At 40.0% G+C, this 27,835-nt stretch overlaps 1 protein-coding gene across 2 annotated transcripts in view; it reads left to right on the forward strand.

Moving 5' to 3' along the window:
- Window positions 1-27,835, forward strand: part of larp7 (La ribonucleoprotein 7, transcriptional regulator) — a 61,938-nt gene that overhangs the window by 14,806 nt on the left and 19,297 nt on the right. Inside the window, exons 3-8 of one of the 2 annotated variants that reach the window (XM_047049009.1) lie at window positions 10,515-10,615; window positions 10,790-10,873; window positions 23,046-23,210; window positions 23,331-23,436; window positions 23,657-23,953; window positions 24,242-24,340. In XM_047049009.1, the coding sequence (XP_046904965.1) occupies window positions 10,515-10,615; window positions 10,790-10,873; window positions 23,046-23,210; window positions 23,331-23,436; window positions 23,657-23,953; window positions 24,242-24,340 (852 nt within the window). The remainder of the gene's footprint in view (window positions 1-10,514; window positions 10,616-10,789; window positions 10,874-23,045; window positions 23,211-23,330; window positions 23,437-23,656; window positions 23,954-24,241; window positions 24,341-27,835) is intronic. The other variant, XM_047049010.1, reaches the window with a different exon arrangement.

Genomic DNA, 27,835 nt, shown 5'->3' on the forward strand with positions numbered 1-27,835 from the left:
ATGCAAACCACTCATTAGCAAGAAGAATAGGAAGGCCAGGCTGGAATTTGCCAAAAAGTACAGAGATGAACCTCAAAAATTCTGGGACAAAGTTTTATGGACTGATGAGACAAAGATTAACTTTTACCAAAGTGATGGAAAGGCTAAAGTTTGGAGAAAGAAAGGAACTGCTCATGATCCCAAACACACAAGCTCATCTGTGAAACACGGTGGAGGTAATGTCATGGCTTGGGCTTGCATGGCTTCTTCTGGGACGGGCTCATTAATCTTCATTGAGGATGTAACACATGATGGCAGCAGCAAAATGAACTCGGAAGTCTACAGAAACATTTTGTCTGCCAATTTAAGGAAAGATGCAACCAAACTGATTGGCAGAGCCTTCATCATGCAGCAAGATAACGACCCAAAACACACTGCCAAAACAACAAAGGAGTTCATCAGGGGCAAGAAATGGAAGGTATTAGACTGGCCAAGTCAATCTCCAGACTTAAACCCTATAGAGCATGCATTTTACCTGCTTAAGAGGAGACTGAAGGGAGGAACCCCACAAAACAAACAACAACTGAAAGAGGCTGCAGTGAAAGCCTGGGAAAGCATCAAAAAGGAAGAATGCAAAAGTTTGGTGACGTCAATGGGTCACAGACTTGCTGCAGTTATTGAAAGCAAAGGATTTGCAACTAAATATTAAGTCTTATTCACTTAAATATGTTTTAAGTATATCTGTTCCAATACTTTTGATCACATGACAAATGGGTGGATTCAAACAAAATGTGATATTTTCTTAGTTGTGCATCAGATCCTGATGTAAATACCTGGAAATAAAAGCTGAAACGTTGATCTCTGGTCTCACGTTCATTATTTGATGTCAAGCCCAAATGTTTTCAGTCTACAGCAAAAATAAAGGAATTCGCCTCACTGTTCCAATACTTTTGGAGGGCACTGTATATATACGTTTTAATGTGTTCACATTTATTTATTTATACTTACATTTATCCACGGTGTAACTTTCTGCAGCAAAATAAATCCGTCGTCCCCCATCACCAAGTCAGGGGGCGGGTTAAAGCCTCTGATTGGTAAATGAACAGTATTACACACCAGGCAGACTCCACCAGTCGATCAAGGTCTCTTTAATCTAGAGGGATCCTCTATCGCCTCACTCTACAGCTGCTAGGGGTGAGTGACATTGCACGATGTGGTACAGATCCGATACCAAGGAGTAAATACAGGGCCAGTATTGCCAATACCGATACTTTTGGCTTAGAAACGCAGTTTATCTACTTTCGTGTTGGGGAAAGCAATGCCTCATAATTGATTAAGTGAATGCATCATCAATATGAATATTTGAATGAACATTTAAAATGTTTCCTTTAATTAATTGTTCATGATTATGATTATAATAAAACGCAGGACAACGAGTTTTGTCAAAAATACTATTCATGTGTGCCGCTGAGTTGTGTAACTGCACGTACACGGCAACAACTCAGCCTAGCAGGGAGGGGCAAAGTGAGTTTGAGCGAAGTTAGACGGTGTTTGCACAACCACTATGATGTAAAGGGAGTTGTGTACTCAGTGTGGAATGAAACTAAAGTATCAATCTTATCACGCTATCAATCAGGCTATTGATACCAACGTTGGTATCGATAGTTGCCGTGTTTCCCAACCCGGCCACTGTCGGTCTTGAGATCGATTTGCCCACCCCTATGCTGTATCATCTCGCTGAGGATCGTGAACACATTTTAATTGTTGTCTGTGTCAGTTAGGGCCAATATCATTCCTATAATTTCAGCGAAGCTCTCAAAATGATGTAAAAAAGAAGTGAATTGGCAGGTGCCTCCATCTCTTCAGCTACCGCCAACATTTCGACCACTGTAGGATTCAATATTTCATTCATTGAATCCGCACAAGGTACTGCCATCTTGGAATAGTCAAAAGCAGTCGATTCAAGTTGAACCACCAATCAGAGGCTTAAACCCGCCCCCTGACTTGGTGAAGTGGGACGACGGATTTATTTTGCTGCAGCAAGTTACACCGTGGATAAATGTAAGGATGGATAAATAAATAAATGTGAACACATTAAAACATAAATATATATATATATATACACAAATACATGTAACATTTATATATTTAGTGTCTCATTTAATTTGTAATTTATATATTGTCTGTCAATTAGGCATTACATTATATAATTAGTCATTTATTTAATCTTTGTGTTTTGGCCCCTATAATCCTCCATCCATGGCATGACAAACGTAATTATAGCCTAATATAATCAGTTATAATATCGTGGCATGTTACGGCGTCATTATATATTGTTGACATGTTATTCTGAGGCAAAGACAAAGATGAATAAATCATGTCTGATAACGTCAATATTGTTATGGTCGTTATATTGTTAGAACTTCAAGTCAGTTAACACCACAACGATGGCATTAACAATAAGCTAGTAATAGTAAACAACACTCATCATCATTATAATAGTAACAAAGGTATAGGTTTAATTTGCTTTGCAAAGCTAGAACAACGACGGAGCCAGATTTTCAGGTATTTATCAAACACAATACATAAGCAGGTAAACTATAAACACAAAGCAAAAAGAACAACGTATAGGCCCTGCACGTATAATACTACAGTACTAATAGTATTGATTTTTCGTAAAGTTCACCTGTAGGCTATCTGCTTCTTGATCGGACTTGTACCACATTCTGACAGTTTTCTGCAATGCCTTAGCTCCAGCTCACAAGCTCGCGACTGGTTGTCGCAAAGTATGACGTATACAGCTAGTTGCAAGCATGCACGAGTTTCGGAGCTAGGAACAAGCTTCTGCGCAAGACCGGACGAGTCGGTCTGGAAAGATGGCGCGGTCCGTTAGAAGCTCTCGCTTGCTTCACTGCGCCACTGAGCACTTTTCATAGAAATGAATGGGGACGCCATCTTGGAAGACAGAAGTAGCTGTCTGTAGTTATATTAACTCTATGATTCCAACATCTGGGGGGCTTTCTGATAGGGGGGGTTGACTAAGGACCCCTATAGTTGTCCATGTAACTGCCGTTTCAAAAATCGGATTTTCCATGTCACGCCACAGGACAGCATTTGTGTTACGAAAGTTATTTTGCTGTAAGTACTTATTTACTAGTTTTGCGCATATTAAAACCTAATATTAATAATGTAAATATATACAATATAATGCCAAGGCAGTTATTAGCTGCTCCAGATATTTCTGGTTTATTTTGTTCATATGTAAGTTTAATGCTTCACCTATGTTACGGTCACACCGCAGGACATTTTGAGTATTCACCTTAAAATGTAATCAAAACAACAGATATTTCATACAAAATCATAAGTTTAAAACAAAGAACCATAATATGCTTCACTACCATGTGTTTAAGTGGAAAAATGCATCAAAATAAACATTCACACTTAATTAAAGAAGAATCATGTGTCATGTCTTATTCACAATGGGTTAATTGAGACATTTATTGAGAAACCTGACAAAATATTGCTGTTTCAACCAGCTTGTAAGGTAAAATATGGGCGTTGATGGGGTGTTGAAAGCAAACTTGTTCACGTGCGCAGAATCCCAAGTTAAGTTGAATCTATGAAGACAAATGTGGGATATCGGTCCAGGGATGGAAATTAGCACCCGCCACCAGCCAAATGCATGGGATTTTGTGTTGTGGCGGGTAAACTCGCTTCAGCTACCGGCCACTGTGGCCGGTAAATTTAATGATTACACGGCTGTTATTAATGCTGCAGAATGCCCCATTCACTTGAATGGTGCTTCCCAACGTTCTGCAGTCAATTATTTTTCGGTAACAGACCGTTGCTATGTATAACTGACCGCTGTCAATAAAAGTGGCCTTTTTGCCTAGGATTCACATTTTACGTAGCAGTCCTCAAGTAGTCCGGTAACTTTTCAACGCCAGCGTACTCCGGTGCTGAGCGACGTCAGAATCTTCAACTTCTATGAAGTTCAACATCTTTGGCGAAGTATTTCCCTGCTGATCAACACTACGAATGGTAACATATAAATTGTAAAAAGACACTTTGTTTTTAGTATTTTTTTTTTTTGCAAATAGTCGTATAATAACCGGGATAATGTATAGAACGCCGTTGGCCTTACCTTGGAAAAATGCCCCTTCAGAGTGAAGCTACATTTGTGCATCAGATCCTGATGTAAATACCTGGAAATAAAAGCTGAAACGTTGATCTCTGGTCTCACGTTCATTATTTGATGTCAAGCCCAAATGTTTTCAGTCTACAGCAAAAATAAAGGAATTCGCCTCACTGTTCCAATACTTTTGGAGGGCACTGTAGATACAAAAAAAGACGGCAGCCTAGTGCTGTCTCTATATAAATCCAGAGCCCTACTTGCCCAGCCCCTTATTAAAATAATGTCCACAACACCAGCCACCATCCCGCTCGCATCGCGTCTGGTTCTGTTCACCCCGACTCTTCTCACTCCTGGCTCCCGCTCGCATCGGCGTCTGGCGCTGGTCAATCGGCCCCGTCTATGACTCGCTCCATAGCGTCTCGTTCCCCGCTCAGCCGTCTCGTTCCCCGCTCAGCCGAGATATAACGAGAAAATAAAGACCACATTAGCTTACTATGAACATACAATGACATGCTCAGCATGTAAATAACGTTCACCAAAGTAAAATAAAGACACAAAACAACATACCTCATTGGCTGCATGCTGTACACAAGGGAATAGAGGTTTCCTTAGATCGCTAACATCAGCTATAACAACCTTAAACTTTTATCGGAACATTAAATTGTCCGTGTTTCGCTTGCTGTTAGCCTATCAACTCTCAGGAGCGTCCCAAAAGGCCTTCAAAATAAAGGCACTTTACTCTTACCAAATAGTTGCTAAATAATACTGAAGGCAATAATATAACTGTAAATTATGACATTGTTTGAAAATAAATTATACATTATTATAACGTAATTGTGACAATTAGTGTACAAGTACAATACAGCGAGGTAGCTGACTTTTCCACTCTCGTATTTGACTTATCAACCCCAAGTTTGCGTGCTACAGATCTATTGCTGTTGGTGAGTGCTTTTTGCACAGCTTTCTGTTTGAAAGCTTAAGTATAAGAATGTTTCGGCATGCTGCCTCAGATTCAGCTGTTGCGTGCCTTTATAAGGAGCTGTCGGGGCGTGTATGTATGCAAATTCAGGAGCACGAAAGTTCCTAGGCAGCTTTCAACTGCGTAGGAACATTTAAGCGTTCATGAAAGTCTGAGGGTTCAGGGCTTAGGGGGGGACATTGAGATTGGGTCTTAATTCCCAGCTTTGGGTCTTAATTCTCTGCACAAATTTGTCCCAAACTGACACATTAAGGTTAAAAATAATGGGCCTCAATCTCGAAAATGTTCTCAAGTTTCTTCTGAAATGTTTATTGCGGGCTTTGGAAAAACAACGTAAGAAAAAGACATCCTCCAAATTCATGAACGCTTGAAAATGTGTTCCTACGCAGCAGAGGTTTTCCCCGGAAGAGTTTTCTTAAATTGAAAGCGTGTCCTCGTGCTCCTGAATTAGCATACATACACGCCCCGACAGCTCCTCATAAGGGCACGCAACAGCAGTAATCAAATTTATTTGTATAGCCCTTTTTACACGCAAGCAGTGACGTGTGCAGTCAGAATTGACACAATTAGGAAAGCAACAGGATTGCAAGTTATGTCCAAGCGAAAAGCAATTGTGCCATATTGTATGCCTAGGGTGCACACTCGTCCCTTTTAAATAGGTCGAGTGATCAGTGATAATTGGATGGCCTGGTTGAATTTATGTAGCCTGGTCCTAACCAGACCCGCGTACATTTCATTTGTACAGAGGGTCTGGGATCGCTCCATTGACAAACGTTAACTTCCTTGAAGGCGGGTCCTCTGTTGAAGTTTAAAACTATTGGATCTGCCCAGAGCCACTCTGATTTGCCATAACCAATCGCAAGCGTTCGCCTTAGCCAACTCCTTCACCACTACTGTAACGGAGCTAGCTGCCGTAGCTAGAAAATCAAACTTTTCCCAAACCCAGTGGGAAGGAGGGCCACAACATCATGGCCACCAACAAAACTCAGCAAGGAATGTTCTTGCTCCGGCTTTAACTTGTGGATATTCGGCAGCGTTGCCACAACCGCGGAATAGCTTCTCTCGCATCTTTCTCCGCCGCCATTACTGAACTACTCAAACTAGTGCACGACATTAACTTCATCGTTTTCTCAGCTCTGTTCGCTGATTGGACCTACAAAAAATGTGTTTCTGAAAACCGACTTCAAAGTCAAACTCCCAGACGTAGTACAGAAGCTAAATCCAAATTGAGCGGAAGTACGTAGGAGGGCAGAGCCAGGCTAGAATTTATGATGTTCAAGTGCAAGTTAAACATCATACCAGTAGGATTAGCAGTGGAATTGTTTTCCACTGGGTCTAACAGTGAGCACACTAAGCAAGGTCAATTATTTTAATCCGAGGTAGGGCTGGGCGGTATGACGGTATATACCGTGCAACGGTAGAAATGTGTTTACCGGGAGAGATTTGGCTATACCGTTTCAACCGCGGTATACTTTTCAGTGTTTCCCACACAGACTAATTTGTGGCGATGCGCCACAGAATCAACACCGGCCGCCACATATTGCGTTTCGAATTTTTTTTTTTTTAACACTATTTAGGTTAAACATGCAGCAAAGTCTTTCAGCTGCATTTCCTTTCCCTGCTCTCCCTCAATCTCTCTGTCACTTACGCGTCTTTCTCACATACATAGTCACAACGTCAGCACACGTTAGCAACAATGCATACATTCGCTGTTCTAGTAAGACAGACAGCTATATCAGTGAGCATTCAGCATTAGCTTAAGATCTAGGAAAGTTCAGGCTACTTTTCGCTAGGTACCTACGAACATGTCTTAATCAAAGGTTCCCCTTCGTTCCTTTGGTGAGAAGTCTCAGGAGCTAGCTACTTACCCGGCGTCATGGAGCCGACCACTTAAATAGTTATTTAGCACTAGCGTTGCTACTTGCATATGCAGAAATTATTTGTTTGTGGTAGATTTTGTGAAGGTGTGAATAATTTTGGATGAATTATTAATTTAATATAATAAAGTTCTGTGTAACAAATTATTAACGAAGGAATTATTTTTTACCCCCCCCCCCCCCCCCCCCCCGTTTGTCTGAGGGCATTACGGATCCGTATTGCGCTGTGAGTACTAGGTCACCACGCGGAAGGCATGACTGTGCATCAGCCAATCGGAACACTCATACTTGTAACTTTGAGTCATGTTTTTAACTCAAGTGTTGTCTCATGTGAGGCAGTTGTTTTTGTTTGTAATAAATAATCAAGTGCGATAATGAAGTACGGTATGGTTATGAAGTACAATTTCTTAATTCAATTGACTATATTTACTATATCAATTACTATACCGTAACCGTGATACAAAATTACTCGTACAGTGATAGGATATTTTGGCCATATCGCCCACCCCTAATCCCAGGATGTCTGTAGAGTTGATGTGAAAGCAATCACCAACAATTTCTGACAAATTCACTAACAATTCTAATAGGGCTGCACGATTATGGCCAAAATGAAAATAACGATTATTTTGATCAATATTGAGATAACGATTAATTATCACGATTATTTGTTGATTTTAACCTAATCAAATTTGATTGTCACAATGCATTGTACATGCAGAATGGATGTGAATAAAACTCAAAATATACAATCAATAAAAAAAAAAAGATCTCCGTCCACACAGCGTTTTCATATCGTTTTCCAAATGTTTGCCGTCCACACTAACACGGGTGTACATCACAATCGTTGTCATGGTTACGCCCCTCCTGCCCCTCCCTCCTGCCATGGTGCCCTCAGTGTTTCCCACTCAGACTAATTTGTGGCGGTGCGCCACAGAATCAACACCGGCCGCCACACATTGCGTTTCGTAAAAAACATTTTTTTAAATCGCTATTTAGGTTAAAACACGCAGCGTATTCGTTCAGCTGCATTTCCTTTCCCCTGCTCTCCCTCCGTCTCTCTGTCACTAATGCATCTTTCCCACATATGCACACAGTCACAACGTCAGTACACCTTAGCAACAATGCATACATATGCCGTTCTAGTAAGACCGACAGCTATATCAGCGAGCCTTCAGCATTAGTGCCGTAGCTAAAAGTCGAGGAAAGTTGAGGCTACTTTTCGCTAGGTATCTTACTCACATTTACATTTAGTCATTTAGCAGACGCTCTTATCCAAAGCGACTTTGGATAAGTACTCGACAGTACTCGAAGTTTCCCCTTCGTTCTTTTGGTGAGAAGTCTCAAGAGCTAGCTATTTACTCGGCGTCATGGAGCCGACCAGTTAAATAGTTGTTTAGCACTAGCGTTGCTACATGCATAATGCAGAAATTATATGTTAGTTGTTGTTAATTTGTGAAGGTGTGAATCATTTTGGATTAATATTTAATGTACCAAATTATTAACAAATTAACTGTGTAACGAATTATTAACGAAGGAATTATTACGCCCCCCCCCCCCCGGTCTGACAACCCCCACCCCTCTCCGCCACAATTAGATTTCTAATCTGTGGAAAACACTGGCCCTGTTTACATACTCCTCTAGCAATACTATTTGGTGTTTTTAAAATTGTCCCACCAGCTAGCTGTTCAGCCAGGTCTCACCCAGAATCGCCGCTCTGTTTGGTTTAAAACATCTTCTCTGCCTTGTCCCCCTATCGTTCAGGCACACCGAGTAGCCTACAACACTCCCCTTCTGCGTACGAGTAACGCATAGGCTATCTATTAAGTGATAATACTTGAACCTGAAGTACACTAACTAAACTGGTAAATAAATTATAGAGATGGAGCAGCATATTTCTTTCACCTTCCATGTTCATCTTGACATTATAGCTATAGAGCGAAAGCTACCCCCAATGCCATAGCAACTGAACGTCATCGTATCTGAAAAGCTCCATGGACCCCGTCCACACCACTACGCGAACCCGGCGTTTTCAAATGTCTCCGGCTAAGAGAGCGTATTTGAAAAGCTCAGTTTTCAGTGTCCGAATACGCCGTATTAGTGTGAACGGGAGGTGCAAACGCAGACATATTTATGCGTTTTTAAATTTACTCGGGCTAGTGTGGACGAGGCCTCTGTCCTCTGTAACCGGCCGTCTACATCTAGAAACTAAGCTGCGTGGTGCAGGGAACATCTCGTGATCAGACATTAGGTGTATTCGACTCCATGCAGCCGGCTGCAGCCCACAGATTGGAGAAATAGTTTATCATAGCCCAATACATAAAATGACAAATTTTCTGACTTTACAGAGCCGTTTATAACTCCTCCCCGACTGCAAGCGGCAACTCTCGCTGATCGTTTCATGCAGAGCCAATGTCGACGTACCTATTGGTTTACGGAGCCCTCGATTGGCTTTGCAGAAAATTACTTTGATACGGAGTGTTCTATTAACGGAATGACGCATTTTAAATATCGCTCGATCACGTGAATTTGATTGTGGAAAGCCGTGATTAAAATTCGATTCGATCGTGCCGCCCTACTTCTAACATGGAGTTTTATTAAATGCGATTGGTCATCTTGTGTTTTTTTTAGGAATTGCATTTGAGACAACTCTGGCCGATTTATGACTGCTATTTCGGAAAGACAAATCCCAGATGAAAGAACTTTCATGAATGCCAAATGTTTTCCTAAATCCAATTCAGAAGAAATTCCTTCTTAAATTCTTAACTGCATCCGAGAATGAGGCCCATTGTATTTAGAATATACAATAATTTTTCATGGCACTTTTTTATGTATGCTTGTGTAAAGGTGTTCACAAGATACCAACCTTTTGTGAACTTGTGAATTTCGCTAGCTGTCTTCTCTGCACCAAATAGGCCAAGGAATTATCTCGTTTTCATGGAGACGGACGCAGTGTTCACGGAGGGGAGGGGCTGTGTGTGAGTGACAGAGAGACGGAGGGAGAGTAGGGAAATGCAGCTGAATGAATGCGCTGTGTGTTTTAAATGGCGTAAAAAAAATAGAAAGAATTACGAAATTACGATTTGGCAGCCGGTGTTGATTCTGTGGTGCACCGCCACAAATTGATCTATGTGTGGGAAACACTGCGGAACGAAGATTCAATAAGAACCGGATTTAAGAATCGGAAATAGATAACATTTAAACAATACCCAACCCCATGCAGGAGGCACACTTGTGTAGTGGCAGTCTTTCCGGTATGAGTTGTGTCAAGGCAAGATACAGTTTATCAATAAACTCCTTTGGTAGTAAACTTGGACTAACTTTTGGACTAGTAAATTGTGAACCATCCTGTTGAAGCCAAGTGTTGTCATTGTCGTTCTTCATAAAAGTGAAAGACAAATTGTCATTATCATGCCTGCGTCAAAAACCTCACAGTACCCAAATATGCCTGACGTTTGGAATCCTTGCCTATTTCTTTAAGTGTAGCACTGTACATTTCTGCAGTGGAAAATGTACATATTGTCTAAACTGGAATTTTGTGATTTAGATGTAGATTTATCAGTGTTAACCACCTTCAACCGAATGAAGAAGATGTCAACTGACTGCAAACTGATTGCAAGGGCGCTGAAAAACTCATCATTAGTTGAGGTAAATGTTTTATTAAATTTTTTATCCTGATTTCTGAAATACTAGGTTTTCTGAAACAATTCGACTCATGTTGTCCAGTTACATGTCTTTTAAGATATGGGTCCATATATATATGATCTATATCTATAATTTATGGTGCAGTTTTTCACAACCTCATTTGTTTACATTTTTTAGGTTAACCTGGAGGGAACGAAAGTTCGAAGACAGAATCCACTGGGAGATGATCCAAAAGATGTTGACACTCGCACAGTCTATGTGGTAAAGATTTCAACTTCAATTTACAATCTGTTAGAACTTGCCATTTGACTTGACTCTGAACTTTGAAAAACGATCTCAATTATAGATGCAATAGCTCACTGAAAGGGTGTTTTATATTAGGGCTGGGTGCAATTTTTTTATCGAAGTATTGAGTTCCCTTAAAGATATTGTAACATTATTTCATTTTCAATTCAGTGTCAAGCACTATAGCGCCACCATTGGGTCAAAGTTGAAGGTGTTTAACTTTTTAATCTTATGTCCTATTTTCAAAAATGAAGACGAGTCAAGACGAGTTCAACGCACTTAATTGCGTCATTTCCGTTTTTTTTGGATTTTTCGCTATTTACGGTTTTATCAAAAAGCTTAAAAATGTTTCACAGGTCACACATTGTGTTCAATCATTTGATTCTTTAAATAGTTGTTCAGTTACAGCAAATCAAAGATGGCAACAAAGCCTCCAAAAAGGAAGTGAGGTCGTATCTCAGGGAATCCTTGCTGCATTGACTAGGGGTGCACCGATCCGTTACTAAGATCGGATATCGGCCCCGATATTGACAAAATAGCTGGCCGATCCATCCTTTTTTTCACAGCACATTCTATGTCATTTTTCAGCAGCATGAGTTAACCGACCCTTTAGATGCGTGAGTTCTAAATATTTCCGACGGTGCCCACAGCAAGCATAATACAATGCTACTAACATGCTAGTATTACCTGTTAGCCTTCTCATTAGTACATATTGAAGCCATACAGTGTTTGTAGCATAGTTTTTGTCTATCGGAAAATATTCAGTTGGAATTTTCGAAATCGCATATGCAAGCTGTGAGACCCGCATTCGAACGATCACATATGTGCGACGCTATTCGTTCTACACTGTAGATTCTACAGTATAGTAGAGTCGTTGAGCTGCAGGAATTCAGCGTGCTCCTAGCGTTGTGCTTTTGGATGTGCTTGATTTAAATTGGTACTATTGTACTTTGCAGTACTACCACCACCCCTCAAAACATTTACTTTGCAGAAATTGCAAACAGCCGACGAACTAGTTGGCGTTGCAAACGTGAAATATCTCCACACAGCCAACTCTTTGGCTCGCTCCATGTTGCTTTTAAGTTTCTGTCCACTGGTTGGACACAAGCTGTACACCGCACGGTGCAATGCTTCACACACCAGCGACAACAAATAAGTAAAAATTCAAATATTTGTACATGTTTACAATGTTTGGTAGCTGTTTGATTACTATTGTATGTTTGACCAATACACTATTTTGTTTTCTACTGCTACATTTTATTAATTTGAATAGGCCCTACGTTTGATTACATTCTATTTTCGCATTTTGAATGCACAATTGTTTTTCAAATAATACATAAATAAGAATGCAGTAGATTACATCTGTTATTTTGTCTTATTAGGAAAGTCTGGTGCCTTTAGTCTTTTCCACATGGTGGAAGGAAGGTATAAGGTGGGAGGTATACAGTTTATTATGAATTCAACAACGGTATCGATATGGATACAACGTGCATTGATTTGCTGTTGCACGGCAAGTATTGTGCCGTGGTGTACTAGCAGCACGTACATTTAAGCAAATCAAGACTTGCATGTACAGTAAATAATGTCACAATAAATAATGTATTTTAACTCAAGCTTGTGTGGTATGTCGCTGTCTTCAATGCCACAGCCTAAACTTTGTCAAAAGGAACATTCTAATTTCTGGCGCTTTCAAACAATCCCCTCAGTGACGTTTGGCTAGCAACAGCAGCTAGCTTGCTTGTAGCCAACCTCTTTTGAATTAGCCATTTCCCCCAAAATTAATGTCAAACTCATTGACTGTTTTGGGGGCATATGAATGAATATTCATATTCAGTTAGCAGACGGTACTGTTTGAATTGCGATTCCTTCTGAAATAATGCCGGTGACAACGTTGTTACAGTAGCTTGTTTCAAAGGGGGTTCACTTGTTTCAAAGGTGGTTCTTCATGAATTATGCATTACGGGTAGCCTAAATGCTTGAAAATATCACTAGAAGGGAAAAATTTAAGGGGACGGACCCACCTGCAACCGACGCAAGCGAGCACACCCCTACAATTCCCCAGAAATTGGACCCTCTAGTTGGGGTGTGCTTGCCTCGGCGAGCACAAACCATTGTGATCTCACATATATATTTATTTATAATTGTTTATTTTCGCGCCCCTAAGGCTCAGTCAATATTTGGACCACATAGACAACAGTGGTGTCAAAAGTTTCGTCTTGGTAGCGATTGCGTTGCTTCTATTCGGATTTACGTTCTGTTGCACAGTTTAGGAGGTTACAACGTTTTTGTGGCGACAAAGTGCCTTTAGTCGACGAAGGGTAATCTGTGCTAGCTACGTCACCACGTCAACACACGTTAGCAACGACGCATGGATACAACGTGATAGACGTTGTAGCACACAAATTGGAGCTTGGATTACGAGTGAAAAATAACACCCCAAAAAATCCCAACCATTTGGCTTTGTTGAAAAAGCGATTTCGAGTGGAACTGCAATCTCAGATGTTTGATTTAGGTCGTCAAAGTTTTTGTAATTTGAGCGAGTCTGGGTCGCCCGTGAGACCGCCTAGTCTTTTAGGCGGCAGCCATGCCAGAAAGCGTCATAGTAGTATTTTTAGTAGCTAATTTTATAGTTCAATTTTACACGAAAAAACAGAGGGACATTTTATGACGATACGACTATTGTGAAGACAGCCAGGTGGTGAGATTTTAATGTAGGTTGCTGTAAAAACGTTGATTTGTTTGCTACTTGAGAGCCCCGTCAGCCTCCATTGACGATTGCGGCAGCAACAACCATAGACATGTATATATGTCTATGGCAACAACAGTGTTGTCAATTACTGTTTACATTCGTCGACAACAGTGTTGTCGATCTGCGTCTGATGAGTATTTTCTTAATTTCGTGCCAGGGTCAATTCTACATCCAAATGGAGAGCAGTGTTTTAAAGATATGGCAATTGTGAAGACAGCCAGCGGGTCAGCATATGTGTAAAACTTGGAATTTGATTGAGACCGCGTCTTGTTTTGACGTTAGCCTCTGAGTCACAGACTCGGCTCGCCCGCTGGCAGTGTATAGTAGTACTGTCCAGGCTACAGTACTGTCTTCAATGCCACAGCTATGGCTAAACTTAATCATGTCTTATTACACGGCTGTTCTTAATACTGTAGAATGCTCCATTCACTTGAACGTTCTGCGGTGAACAATTTTCTCATATTTGACCGTTGCTATGCGGTGTTGTGCATGGACACGTTCATTGAACACGTTCATTTTTATGAGAACGATGAACTGAACGAAACTTAATGACAAATAATGAATTGAACGGTGAACATGTTCATATTATCGGAGGTCTAGCTAAAATGTTGGGGAATGTTTTCCTTCTCTTAAGGACTGACGCTGTCTAAAACGAATGCTTGCACCATGTAGTTGCTCAGTGCCCGTAAAATGTTTGCTATGTAGACTAACCTAAACTAACTAACTCGACTTTGCACTACATTACCCATGATTCATTCCACACACATAGACCAAACAGGCAACGCTAGGTTGCTAGGTAACGGAAGCCAACTAAAGCTGGCTAGGTTCCGTTTCGGAAATTTAACTCTGTTGGGAGCGTCGGAAATATTTAGAACTCACGATCTATGCACCATGACCATGTGAATGCATAAATGTCACAAATGAAATGACACAAATGACATAGGCTATATAATCATTTTTTTATACCTTAACAAAATTGCAAAATACTAATGTAAACAAATCTTTTTTGTGCCATTTAGTCCAGTGCTTCTGTGGCTTTCAGTGGTTGTTTATGTGGCTTGTCCATATATTAAAGCAATAAATATAACAAATAATAAGCTACATTATTTATTTAGCCACATATTAAAATAAGAAAATAAAGACACATTTACGTTTCGGCATGGCTGCAGATGTCATGTGCTGTTGTAAACAATAATGCAATTTGTGGAGGCGGTAAGGTGCTCAGTGTTGCCAGATTGGAAATGCCGAAGTATCGTAGCTACCAAAGGCTCAAAATTATTGTATTTGAAGGATAATGATCGTGCATCTGGCAACACTTGCTCGCGCAAGAAGGTGGAACGTAAGGGAGATACACTTGTCTAAACTTGTAAGGGCGTAAATAATAGTTTGTTAAAGACATGTATATATATGTCTATCGTATGGTGGCCAAGACCCAAAGAAACACAAACATCCAACGAGACGAAATCCCAGACGTTTTTGGAATCCGTGCCGGACGCATTTTTTAGATCTTGAAAAGAGGACATGTTCAGGTAAAAGAGGACGTCTGGTCACCCTATGTGTTAAAAAACAAGTTAAGTCTTTAATTTGCAATTTCCGCATTAAAACTATGAAATGAACTAACCTATGAACGCGTTAAGAATTTAAATGGTGATCTATGAACTTGAACGATTTATATTGACTTCATATTGAACAAGTTCATGAGAGGTATGAACGTGCACAACACTGTTGCTATGCATATTTGACAGCTTTCAAGGGAAGTGGCTTTTTTGCCTCGGATTCACGTCTTTCGTAGCACTCTGCAAGTAGTCCGGTAACTTTTCAACCCCAGCATACTCTGTTGCTTAGCGACGTCAGCTGATTTGAAGCCTAAAGAATGTTCAAAGTCTATGAAGTTCAACGTCTTTGGGGAACTATTTCTCTGCTAATCAACAATACGAATGGTAACAAATACATTGTAAAAAGAGACACTGTGTTAAGGTATTTTTGTTGGCAAGTAGCCGTGTAATAAGTGGGATAATGTACAGAATGCCGGTCATTATTGGGAAAATAAACCCCGACAGGGCGAACAGCACCCCGACGCAAAGCAAAGACGATTTTGTTTCGCCCTGAAGGGGCTTATTTTCCCAATAATAACCGGCGTTCTATACATTATCCATTACAAAAGAAACATTCTCATTTCCGGTGCTTTCAAACAATCAGTGAAGTGTGGATAGCAACAGCAGCTAGCTTGCCGCTAGCAAACTGCTTTTGAATTAGCCATGTCCCCTTAAATTAATATCGAACTTATTTACGTTTTGGGGGGCTTATTTTTAGTTAACAGACGGTAGCCTACTATTTGAATCGCAATTCCATCTGAAATACTGCCAGTGACAATGTTGTTACAGTAGCTTGTTTCAAGGGGGTTTCTTGTTTCAAAGTGTTCTTAATGAATTATGCAATATGATTATTGTGCTAAATTATGCTAAATGCTTGAAAATATCACTAGATGGGAAAACGGACCCACCTGCAAGCAAGCACACCCTACAATTTCCCCAGAAATTGTACCCTCTCTAGTTATTATCATACATCTTCTTCTACTATGGGAGTCTATGGCAGCCCCTATAACAGTATTGTCAAAAGTTGTGAAATTTGGCACCGTCTTTGGGGCCAGTTCCTTCATCAATTTCAAAGTTTCATGTCTCCATTTCAAACCTCCATTCTAGGGCCACCAATGGGTCAAATTTGAAGGTGTGTTTACACATGTTACTTTTGAACCACATGCCTCATTTTCGAAAATGAGGTATTGTTGTATTCCCTGGATCAAGACGAGTCCAACGCACTCTTATGACGTCATACTCAGTTATATAGATTCTCTGCCATTGTGAATGTTAAAGTCCATATGGCAGGTACATTTTTCCAACGAATTTGCGCTATTTGCTTGTTGGTTAACAAACATTTAAACCTTTATCCATTGTATTTGATTTTGTTGGGTGTCATAAAACGCAACATAATACGATAAAGCTGCTACTTTTTGCAATGAATTTTATATCCCCCACAAAGCATTGCATGACGTCACGTTGGGGAGACAACCAACTAGCTTTGAGACCATTGCAATCGATTAGAAATAACGCTAGGCTAGTACCAGAGAATGTCTAATATGGGCTCTATTTGGACCATAAAACGTGGGTCATCTAATTGGAAAGGTGTTTACAACCTCAGGGAAAATATTTAATTTGGGATAATGTTGTGGGGATTTTACAGGTGGGACTGGCAAGTTAGCCCATAGCTAGCATGATATCTTCTAGATCTAGATAGAGCTACGTGTACCTGGTAGTCTACTTATCTTAACTGCAACGACATGATTGTCCGGGACAAGTGGATTTGTAGGGCAAGTGGAAGAGAATGTACTTGCCCCACTGGACAGGTTTAATCTCTAACAAAATAAAATGCCAAATACTGAGGATAGCCTACCGAAGTTGAGTTAGCCAATGTCGTTAGCGATGGTAGCTAACATTAGTTTGGTAGCTGTATATAACATTTCACTGGGTCTTGCAGCTGTTTGATTGACTGCAATTATTATCAAATGTTATGTTCTCCTACTACCCATTTGCCTACTTTAGCCAGTCAGAGTATTTCCAAGCCCTGATAATGTATCTCAGAAGACACAGTAAATAATTCCTCTTTCAAGTAAAAAAACATTGATTCCACTCGGTGCTTTTCACTGACAGTAAAAATAAATTGTATATGTGCACTGCTGTTTGAAGACAAGTTCCAGAGGTTGTTGCTGCGTTGCTAAATGAAAGCGACTCACCAGGAGGACATTTAATCAACTCTCCACTCTTTCTCCTCGGTACAATGAACCGCTAATATTCTAATGCTAACACCAAAAATTACAAAAACTGGTAAACACCATTTTGAGATTTCTTGAATAATATAACGCTACATATCTTGAGTGCTTTATCAGGGTGGCCGCGGGGCCTTAAAAAGTCTTAGTCTTAAATCACTTTTCCTAAAAATAAGGCCTTAAAAAAGTATAACATTTTCTTAAATTCAGATTGGATTGGTCTTAAATTTTTTTGTGTTATGTCACTGTGAAAATGCAGGCAATCTGTTATGTCAGGTTGAGTGTTTTTTTTTTTGGCGCTGCATTGTCTATGGTTAGGTAGGGAGGACAGACCAAAAATCAGTTTTGCTCAGTTTTTCTTTCAATTCCGTAGGTAACTTAACTAAAACTAATTCGGAGTCAGATTTCAGTTACCTCTATTAGTTTTCTCACAAAAGTTTTTAGGCGTGATTTTAGGTAATTTTTTTAAACGTTTTACCTCTTTAAGCCTTGAGTTGTGGCACCGAGAAGCTGTCAGGCTCCCTTTAAGAACGCCATTGTTCTACGTCACAGAGCTCTGCTTCTAGCCAGGGCGGGAAATATGACTTACATTTGTCATTTAGCAGATGCTCTTATCAGATTCTCTGCTCTTATCCAGACTTACATTCTTTGTACATTGAGAGCTAATGCGGACCACAAATACGCAAATGTTTGTCACGTTTAGCATTACTGCTGTAATGTACATTTTTGTACACTTGGGTGTGTATTTAACGTTGAACAGGGTGTTTGTGTGTGCTTGTTGTGACATTGCCCATTATTTTCAAATACCTTGATTTGAACACGTCTGTTTGTTTGATGGACAAAAAGTATACACTAATCGTATTATAAATAATATACTTTATTTATAGGGATATGAAACTTATGGTCCAAAATGTAGTCATTGCCTGTGAAAAAACCTACAGGTTGATAGCTCTCAGAGGACAATTGGGCACCTCTGCATCCATGGTGAAGGTTCAGGGGAGCAACTTTTATCTATTACTTCTATACTAGCTATGACAGTTTGGCTTAACAGGGAGTCACCCCATTACAGGGCCCCCTGTCTCAAATCACCAAACTGTTCTACTTTTAATCCTACCTGTATCTACTTTTATAGACATAGTCCGTTTTAATCTTGCAAAGCTAAGTCTGTCCGTGCCGCACAGGCCCACTTGATTAGACAACCCAATGCTAAAACCAAACAAATACTACTACTACTTACCCAATGCAGCTATCAGATATTATGGCAGACCATTTGGCCTAACAGGGAGTCACCCCCTACTGGGGCCCCCTGTCTCATTACCCCCAAAAGATTTTTTGAATAGTTTTGCATTTCCTGACAGACAAAAAAGGTAATGATTGGTTCCGATTTGTGCTACGTGACAAGAACATTTGCATATCACTACCATGAATCATTTCGGTAGAAACATTTATTTAAAAGTCACCAAGAGAGTGGGTTTTATATTACCAACGTTTTTTGTTTTGTTCTGCACACTGTAAAGTGTCTAAAATATATATGTTTTAAACCAGTAGCCATGACCGATACTTGCATCCACATACGGGTACATATAATAAGGCTAGTAGCGCACAATATGATGTGAATCAGTTGTAAGCATTGGAAGCAGCCTAGCATGAGTCAAGTGCGGGAGTTACAGAGGCTCAAAACGTCTGACGTTACAGGTTTCTGAAAGACTCATTCAGGGAGCCAAAACAAGAAATGTATGTCTTTCGATTTTCTTTCAAATTTGACTGATGACGTCTTTATACGTAACCTAGCTTTTCAGGAAGTGTCAATGTTGCGTCGACATGCTGAAAAAAGTTACATGGGAAAAACCAACCTTTTTCTCAATAGAACGTTCAGATTTCAATGCATTCCTATGGGATTTTCATCAACATGACTTCAACTTGATTTTTCTCAAAATGTATATGTTTAAAAATTGACTAAACATACCTTATTTTGAAGAAAACAACCTAAACCTTCGTTTAAGATATGTCTCCCGGTTGTGCCGACCTTCTATGAAAGGTAGCCAAAGCAACAAAAACTATAAACATTATTTTCATATACTTTCTCAATGTGCATTGCAACCAACATTTGATAGCATTAAGGGGTAAGTGTCTACATGTTAACTGGCATGTTTGTTTTTAATATATCGCTAGTAGTCGCTAGTTATAGAGCTAAGAAAAGGATGTGGACCTTAAAATTCCGGTGCCAGATTTCTCATACCCCTTTTCCACCAACGCATTTTGGGTGCCGGTTCGGAGACGGTGCCTAATCGCAAACCAGTTCTTCCTCTTTCGACAGATTGGGAACCGGAAAAGTGGTTTGTACGTGGTTCGCAACGAGCACCACTTCGGAGCTGATCTAGTTTACGAATCAACAAAGAACCGCTTGGGGCGGGGTTACCTTGACCAACAAAACGCTTTGGCCGCCATTGCAAAGTTTTTTTTCAATTCACATTTCAGCTAAACGGTACTTGTAAATAAGAATCTGAATGAAAACGTATCGAGAAGTGGGCAGTGTAGTTGCTGAAAATGTGCTAATTTTATTGATGAAACTGCTAATTTGTAAATCTGCTCCGACTTTTATTATTCTCGATTGTAATGTAAACATTCGGGATGCGCGCGCAATGTGGCTGCAGAAAACCGGGAAAGGATAGAATTTTTTATGGCAAAAGGACCACAAGGATAATACAAATAGTTAAATTTAAAAATACCAAAAGGTCGAGGAGGACAGCCTTTAAAAGAGAAAGCGATTACCCATTGATCTGTCGCATCAGAATTTTGATTTGGGTCACGAAAGTCTTGAAATTTGAGTGAGAATGTTGCCCGGTACAGACCGCATAGTCGAGTGGCAACCATGTCTTCGTCATGTCACTAAGTTCATAATTTTACAGTTCATAATTTTACAGTTTTACAGTCAATTTTACATTTTAAAAGTCGAGAAGGACAGCTTTCAAGAGATATGGGAATTCTGATTTTAGCCAGCTGGTCCGATTGTTTTTCTGATTTGTTCAAATTGGCCATGAGTGAGACTGCGTCCCCATTACACTGTTTTGACGTTAGCCTCAGTCAGACTCGCTCACTGGCAGTGTGCACAATGTTGTGATTCACTCAATTTTACACCAGAAACGTCAGGGAGGACTGCCTAATGTAGATGCGAGCCTGATGAAAATAGCCAGCATCTCGGATTTCTTTAACCAAGCCTGTTTAATTCGTCATTTGCCTGAGAAAACGACCTCCGTTAGCCAGGCTAGTTTTGGCCGATCACTTGGTCAGGCTATTTAAGGGTATCGGGGTCAAGTGAATTTTGTGCATAGACAAGTGAAACGTAAATGTATTTGTCCAAAGGCCAAGAGCTTTAAAAAGTTAATATCAAGCCCTGCAATCCAGTGGCCAGAGATATATGATGACCTGATCGACACTCCAAGTGTAATAGACCGGGGACGAGTTCGTCTTTTACAACCGACATGCGCAGTTGAGACTGCTTGACAGTTGTGTGACGTAGGGTGATAATTGGTCTATACAAATGGCGAGTTGAACAAACACGTCGGATGTGCTGTGTTTGGATGCCGATGTAGGTTCGCAAAACCATGAGCAACAACAGCAACGAAACGTCCGCCATTGTTGATGTTGTGTTTGGCGCTACCGCGCTAGCGTTGATGGGAAATATGAGACGTATACAGTGATGTAATGACGTGGCTCTGTGGTGGCTCTCGCCCGTGGAAAAGCAAACTGGTTCTTAGTAAGCTCCGTTCTTGAACCAGCTCCGAACTGGCTCTAGCACCAGCTCCGAACTAGCTCCCGGTTCAGTTTGGTGGAAAGCGGGTATCAGTGGCGTTCTTAGCTACATTCAGGCTAACTTAGCATTCGATTCAATGCGTTTGCTACAGGCGTTCCCCAGTATTTGACCGTTGGTTAGCCTTGTCCAAAAATGACGCGTTCTATTGTCCTCCCTAGGTTAGGTCAGAGCGTAGCCTACTGTGCAGATTTTGATGACGTAAAGCATAGGAAATACAGCAATGGTTGATAGCCACTCAATGGCTTGAAAAGAACAAGTATTTTTGGTTAAGGTTGGTGCCTGGAAATGCTTATGAAGTGAGCTGCGTGTCAGAAGAATTTCAAACTTGGGACAATGGGGATCAGAGCGATGGAATCACACGTGCAAAGCAAAAACACAGAGACTACGAAGGGCACGCCAGTACCCTGCAAGTGCTACTTTCTGCTCCAACATTTCCATTGCTAGTGTAACGTGAGGTTTCAGTATATGGTGGTTGGATCACTCGTAATAAGAAGAAACAGCCAGATGGAGACAGATTACTTTCTTATAACAGCATATAACTTTCTATATACTTTTTCACCACACTTCATCAGTTCACCCCACAACACTTCCTCCTCTCTCGCTCACATGTTGCTCATCAACTAATCAAACGTTAGCAGAACTTAAACTAAGGTAAATGTCAGGAAACCACAGAGGTAGATTATCGTAACCCTATTGTAACTGTGTAACACAGATATGTAAGTAGTTAACTGTGTAAACATTGTAAATATATCTTTAGTAGATAGACCCTAAACATATGAATTACTTGTAAACCTTACACTAGCAATGATGTCAACGCTACAACGGTGGATGTTAATAACCGCCGTCGTGATACCGTTTATCGTTATTGCGATTGTCATGCTTCGTGTAGCCGGGTAACTGAAAGTAATCTAGAGCATGTTGATCTTGATTTGTAGTACAGGCCCCTGTTCTTGAACAATTTGGAGGACATGGATGGTTGTGGTCTCTTTTGAAAGGTGACACTCTGGAGTTCTTTCCCCTGTTGCTTATCTAAACAACGTTGATCCTGGTACTGCACTCAGAATATGAACTTTGTAGAATGTAAGATTCTTTAGTTGACTGTGGGAAACTACACCGATTTTTACACACACAGATTTCTGTCATTATTAGAGAGATTAATTAAGCAATAAGCCCCAAGAGGCCGTGGTTTACGCTGATTTTAGAACAGGTAAGGGGAGTTGTTAGGCGCGAAGCGGACTGCCGAAAACCCCCTTACCTGTTCTAAAATCAGCTTAAACAACGGACTCGCGGGGCTTATTGCTTTTCTAAAACTGTTACTACAAATATTTGATATGGTTTCATCAATAACAACAATTAGAAACAAAATAGTTTAATAATAAACCGTCATTCTTCCGCTACTACAAAGTATAGTTCCAACATAAATCGTTGCCACGCAACAGCCAGATGGACATCTTTGCCGCCTTTTTCAATTTGAAATATTCGATGCGCAGTAATATGGAATGTTAAAGAATGTTATGAGGACAACCTTTGAGGTTATGCTGGATTTTACAACGGCATGGAATGCGATATAGCCAATCACAATCAAGGATGGGAACAACCAGTTTTAGAATCTTAAACTTGTAGTACACACACAGATTTCTGTCGTTATTAGAGAAATTAATCTTAAACATGTATTGCCTGTTTCTTGTTTTCAGTGTTGTGTATCTAATTAGGTAACTTCCCTTTGAGTGCATAATGGTAAACAAAACTTAATGTATTGCAGGAACTTCTGCCCAAGGATGTCAAACATGGCTGGATAGAGCGGGTCTTCAGCAAATGTGGGAATGTGGTTTATGTCAGCATCCCAAAATACAAGACCTCTGGACAGTCGAAAGGTTTTGCTTTTGTCGAGTTTGAAACAGAAGAGCAAGCACAGAAGGCTATAGAGGTGACATTAACTACTAATTGATAAAACGGATGCAATACTAAAATATGCAGTAAATCTTTATAATGTAAGTGTTCCTTCTACAAGTCTCTTATTAATATATGAAACCTCATCCTTAAATAGATGCTAAATAATCCTCCTGAAGATGCTCCCAGGAAACCTGGAATCTTTCCCAAAACCAAGAATGGAAAGCAAATCCCCCTTGAACACACTGAAAATGTCACACAAGGTTAGTGTAGTGTGGAACAGAAGTTGAGTCCATTTGGGGGGGGGGGGGGGGGGGGATCCAGGGCGGATATTGCTATTTAAATTGTATTTTTTTGGCAACGTAGTTAAGGCGGCAGGCGTGTTGCTTTGGTGGCTGCCTTAGCTGCAAAGTGCTGCGGGAAACCCTGATTTATATATTTTACATAACATCTTTACCTGTCTCATTCTATTTCACTCTGTTGCAGGTGAAGCTGAGCAAACAAATAAGTTGTCAGTGTTAAGTGCTAAGGTAGAAGCAAAGACATCAGTTAAGGTCAATGAACAGGAAATGGTGACTAGTGGGAAGATGACAGAGATGATAAATGATGAGGAAATGGCCAGCAGACAAAGGCTCCCTGCACCAATGATGGAAAAAAAGAGACGGCGCTCGCAATCATCAGGAAGTTTGAGCCAAGTCCAGGACGACCTGCCATCAAAGATCAGGAGGACAATGAAAGAGGAGGAGTCTCAGTGGGAAAGAGAGAAGTGTGACGAGAAGGGTAAATAATGTATTACGTTGAGCCTTACTATAGTTGTACGCAGGAGGAGTAGACAAAGTTTGTAAGATTATTGTCTGCTCCTCCTCCATGAAATATGCGGCTCTTGTTTTGTCTATGTTTGCGATTGGACATACGGTGCAAACACCGCCCCTTTAAGTGAACGCGCACGTCTCTAGATTGGAAAGATCTGGGTTGAGTTAGAGATTTGAATAACCGCTGTCGTGATACCGTGATTGTGATTGTTACGCTTCGTGTAGCCGGGTAACTGAAAGTACCTGCAATCAACAGGAAGTTTGAGCCAAGTCCAGGACAACCTGCCATCAAAGATCAGGAGGACAATGAAAGAGGAGGAGTCTCAGTGGGAAAGAGAAAAGTGTGACGAGAAGGGTAAATAATGCATTACGTTGAGCCTTACTATAGTTGTAAGTGTGTTCCTGTTACAGCCACCAAACTAGGGTATGATTTAGTGAACCACAAAAATACTATGAGCTGGTGACAAACAAAGCAAATACCTAACAATGACTAACCCCACATGACTAACCTAGAAAGGGAACTGAAAATATTGGCACGTATCAAATTCACCATCTCATCCTTGAAGGAATTTCAGTTTGAAAGTGTTTGCATTCCGACTAACTAATTAAATGCCCTGCTGTGGATGTGCTCTGGAGTCCTCTTCACTGAACGCCAGAACCGTGTTCAATCATCATCTGGTCTGCGGTGGAAGGTCACACATGCTCCAATCAAGTCCACTAAGTAGAAATTGAGGAAAAAAAGCAACCCAGTCCACAAGTTCCACAAACATTTGTGACTTGGTTTTAATACAGCGTAGTTACTGTCAACTGTGCTTGTCTAATTAGTTATTTTAATGTAGTAATACTTTTCTCAAATGTCATCAATAATTTTTGCTAACTTATATTATGCAGTACAACAATAATTAGCAATTTTTTGATAATGTGCTGTTTTATTTAATTTTTGTTCACAGTAGGGCTGTGTGAGATGACCAAAATCTCATCTTGTTATAGATCCTTTCATATCTCTATAACGATAGGCTACATATCACAATATGGTGCATTTTCCTTAAGTTCAACGAAAAAATCGTTTATATAAAATAACCACATGAAGAGGCAAATTTATTGTAATTTCTTTTATAACAAAAGAACATACATAACGTACGCGACAAATAAAAAATACTTGCTCATATTAGATTTTCATTTTGCTTGCTCCAGAAATTGAATCTGTACAACCTCTAAATATATTTGGGAGTATAACAGACTACTTAATTCACTGAACAAGTTCAAGTGCTGCACCTTTAAGGACGCAGTGAGGTCTGGGCTACATTATTGTGACCTCTGACTTAAATCAGCAACACAGGCCTTTCCTAGTTACCTTACAAAGACCCAACTTTATGGCTATGCAGGCATAATAAAACAGTATAATGACAGATTATCAATGATACAAAAAACATAATTAATAGATAGGCATATTTCTCTCCTGGACATAACCAAGGGTTATCTGCTCATCATAATATTGCAAGGTATAGATCAAACAATATTTATTATATTCAAAACATTTCAAACAGTATAGAAATAATAAAGTAATCATTATCTTTAATTGTTGTTAAGTGATCAGTGGTTGAAGGACCGACCTCTTCACTAGCTCAACAAGTATTGTCTTTGTAGGCCTACTTGAATAAACAACACAAACAGCTGTGTGCCAAAAGGAAGACATTTATTTTCCGTCTTTCCTTACAGGAGTGCAAATAACTGTTGTGGCGCAACATGTTTTTATTTCTCTACAAAATGCTCGCTTATTGCACAGTAGAATGTGCTTGCTGTGAGCTGATACAGTGACCGGTCTACTGTTCTATCTGACGTCACACAACCAATTAAACTTCATCTTCAGATTCTTAACTGGAATACAGAATTGAGATATTGGCTGCCAGTCACACGCTTTGCAAGACACCCTTGCGAGACACACATGTAGATGACGTCAGTTGAATAATCACCAGGCCCAAACGGAATACGCGGGCGCAGATTTCCGACGAAACCCCGCAGATTTTCAAATAGAACGCATTGGTCTGAGGCAAAATGTAAATACACTTTTCACTCATATTACGTCTCTTTTATAAAAACGTTAGCCAAAAATGCTAAGAATTGAAAAAGAAACATTTATCGACCCAAATTACAGCAAGAGACGGGGCCTGGGAGTTTTCCGCCGATCTTTATGAGGATGGATCAATACTTTTAAGCAAAGTCTGTCAACATTCAATCGACCGTATTTGCCGTCAAACTGTTGTGGATCTTTGGCCACTCCGACATAAGAACAGGAAGGTTAGCGGAATTCCGCAGATTTTCGGTCTGAATAACCGCAAAAAAATTTGAAAAGAATCTGCGTATTCCGTTGGGGCTTGATAATCACTCACAAATCCTCCCCCCTTACACACGTTGGCCAACTTTGGCAGACTCTCTACCTTCTCATTTTTTCAACTTGTCAAATTGGAGGTTGCACATGTGAGTAGCTCAAAAATTTAAATAAAATGCGACCATTTGGACAGTCGCAGTCTAGAGCCCTGAAATCGTTGCAATTTCAAACCCTGCAACTGATAACTCTGTATATAGAATTATCAGGGGAGTCAGGTGGCTGAGCGGGTAGAACATCGGGTTAGTAATCTGAAGTTCGATTCCTGGCCGGTGCACATGACGTTGTGTCCTTGGGCAAGGCACTTCACCCTACTTGCCTTGGGGAGAATGTCCCTGTACTTACTGTAAGTCGCTCTGGATAAGAGCGTCTGCTAAATGACTAAATGTAAAATGTAAATGTATATTAAAAAAAAGTTGTGAATTCAGGTATATTGGGACATCAGGTAATTTGGGACAGCATAAGGTAAAAGCATTTTTCTTCTGCCTTGAACAAGCTATGGTAAAGTTAGGGGTGTAAATACATTGCTTAGGAAGCATATAACTAAAGTCACATGATATAATGTTGGTGACATCACACGGGGGTGTGGTTAGCATCAAACAGGAAGTTGACCCTGAAAATCAAGATGTGAGAAGAATGCTTTATGAGGATTTTAATATAAGGCTGTAAATTGTATAGGCTCAATTTAATGTGAACACCAATGTTGAGCAAATAAGTGTGATGTAATAGTGTACTACAATAAAAATAAACACTGAAATTATGTTTATATTAATCTAATTTGAACATTTTCTTGGTGTCCCAAATTACCAAACATGGTATGGTAAATTGGGACGGCATGATTCAGGTAATTTGGGACACATTTTTTGGGGTATAACATTTAATGTGTCAATAGTTTAGTCATAAATAACCTGTTTAAAGGTGAAAAGGTCATATTTATAACAACACAAAACTTAAGTGATGTATCCTAGACAACTTTTGCAGAAGGAATTAGAGCTTAAGGTTGCTAACCATCAGAGCTGTGTGTAGTGGGCCTTGTCATTTGGGTCAGATTATTTGATGTCAATAATATCCTGAAACATTAGTAATAATAAAGGCCAATGTTATTAAACCTTGAAGTTAAATTTATTTAGGCCTTGTGTGGTAGTCACGACACATTAAGTGTGCTATCAAGCATTAAACCTAGCCTACTTTTAATGTATGTAGGTGTAGACTCTTCTGAACTTTGTCTAATCTACAAATTGTTCTCATTTATGAAACAAATTCATTTTGCGGAATAGAATGGCACCCAGGAAAGAGATGGACATAGCCAGGGAGAGTGAAGTGCAAGGGAGAGTGAACAAACAGGGAAAAGTAAAGGGCAAGTACAACATGTGGAAGGAAAACAGAATGAAGGGAGCATTGCAGGAGTTCAAGGATTTTTTTTATGGATAACAAATCCATTACAATTTTTTTTTAATTGTTTAT

Source organism: Hypomesus transpacificus, chromosome 25 (assembly GCF_021917145.1).
Source record: "Hypomesus transpacificus isolate Combined female chromosome 25, fHypTra1, whole genome shotgun sequence".
NCBI lineage: Eukaryota > Metazoa > Chordata > Actinopteri > Osmeriformes > Osmeridae > Hypomesus > Hypomesus transpacificus.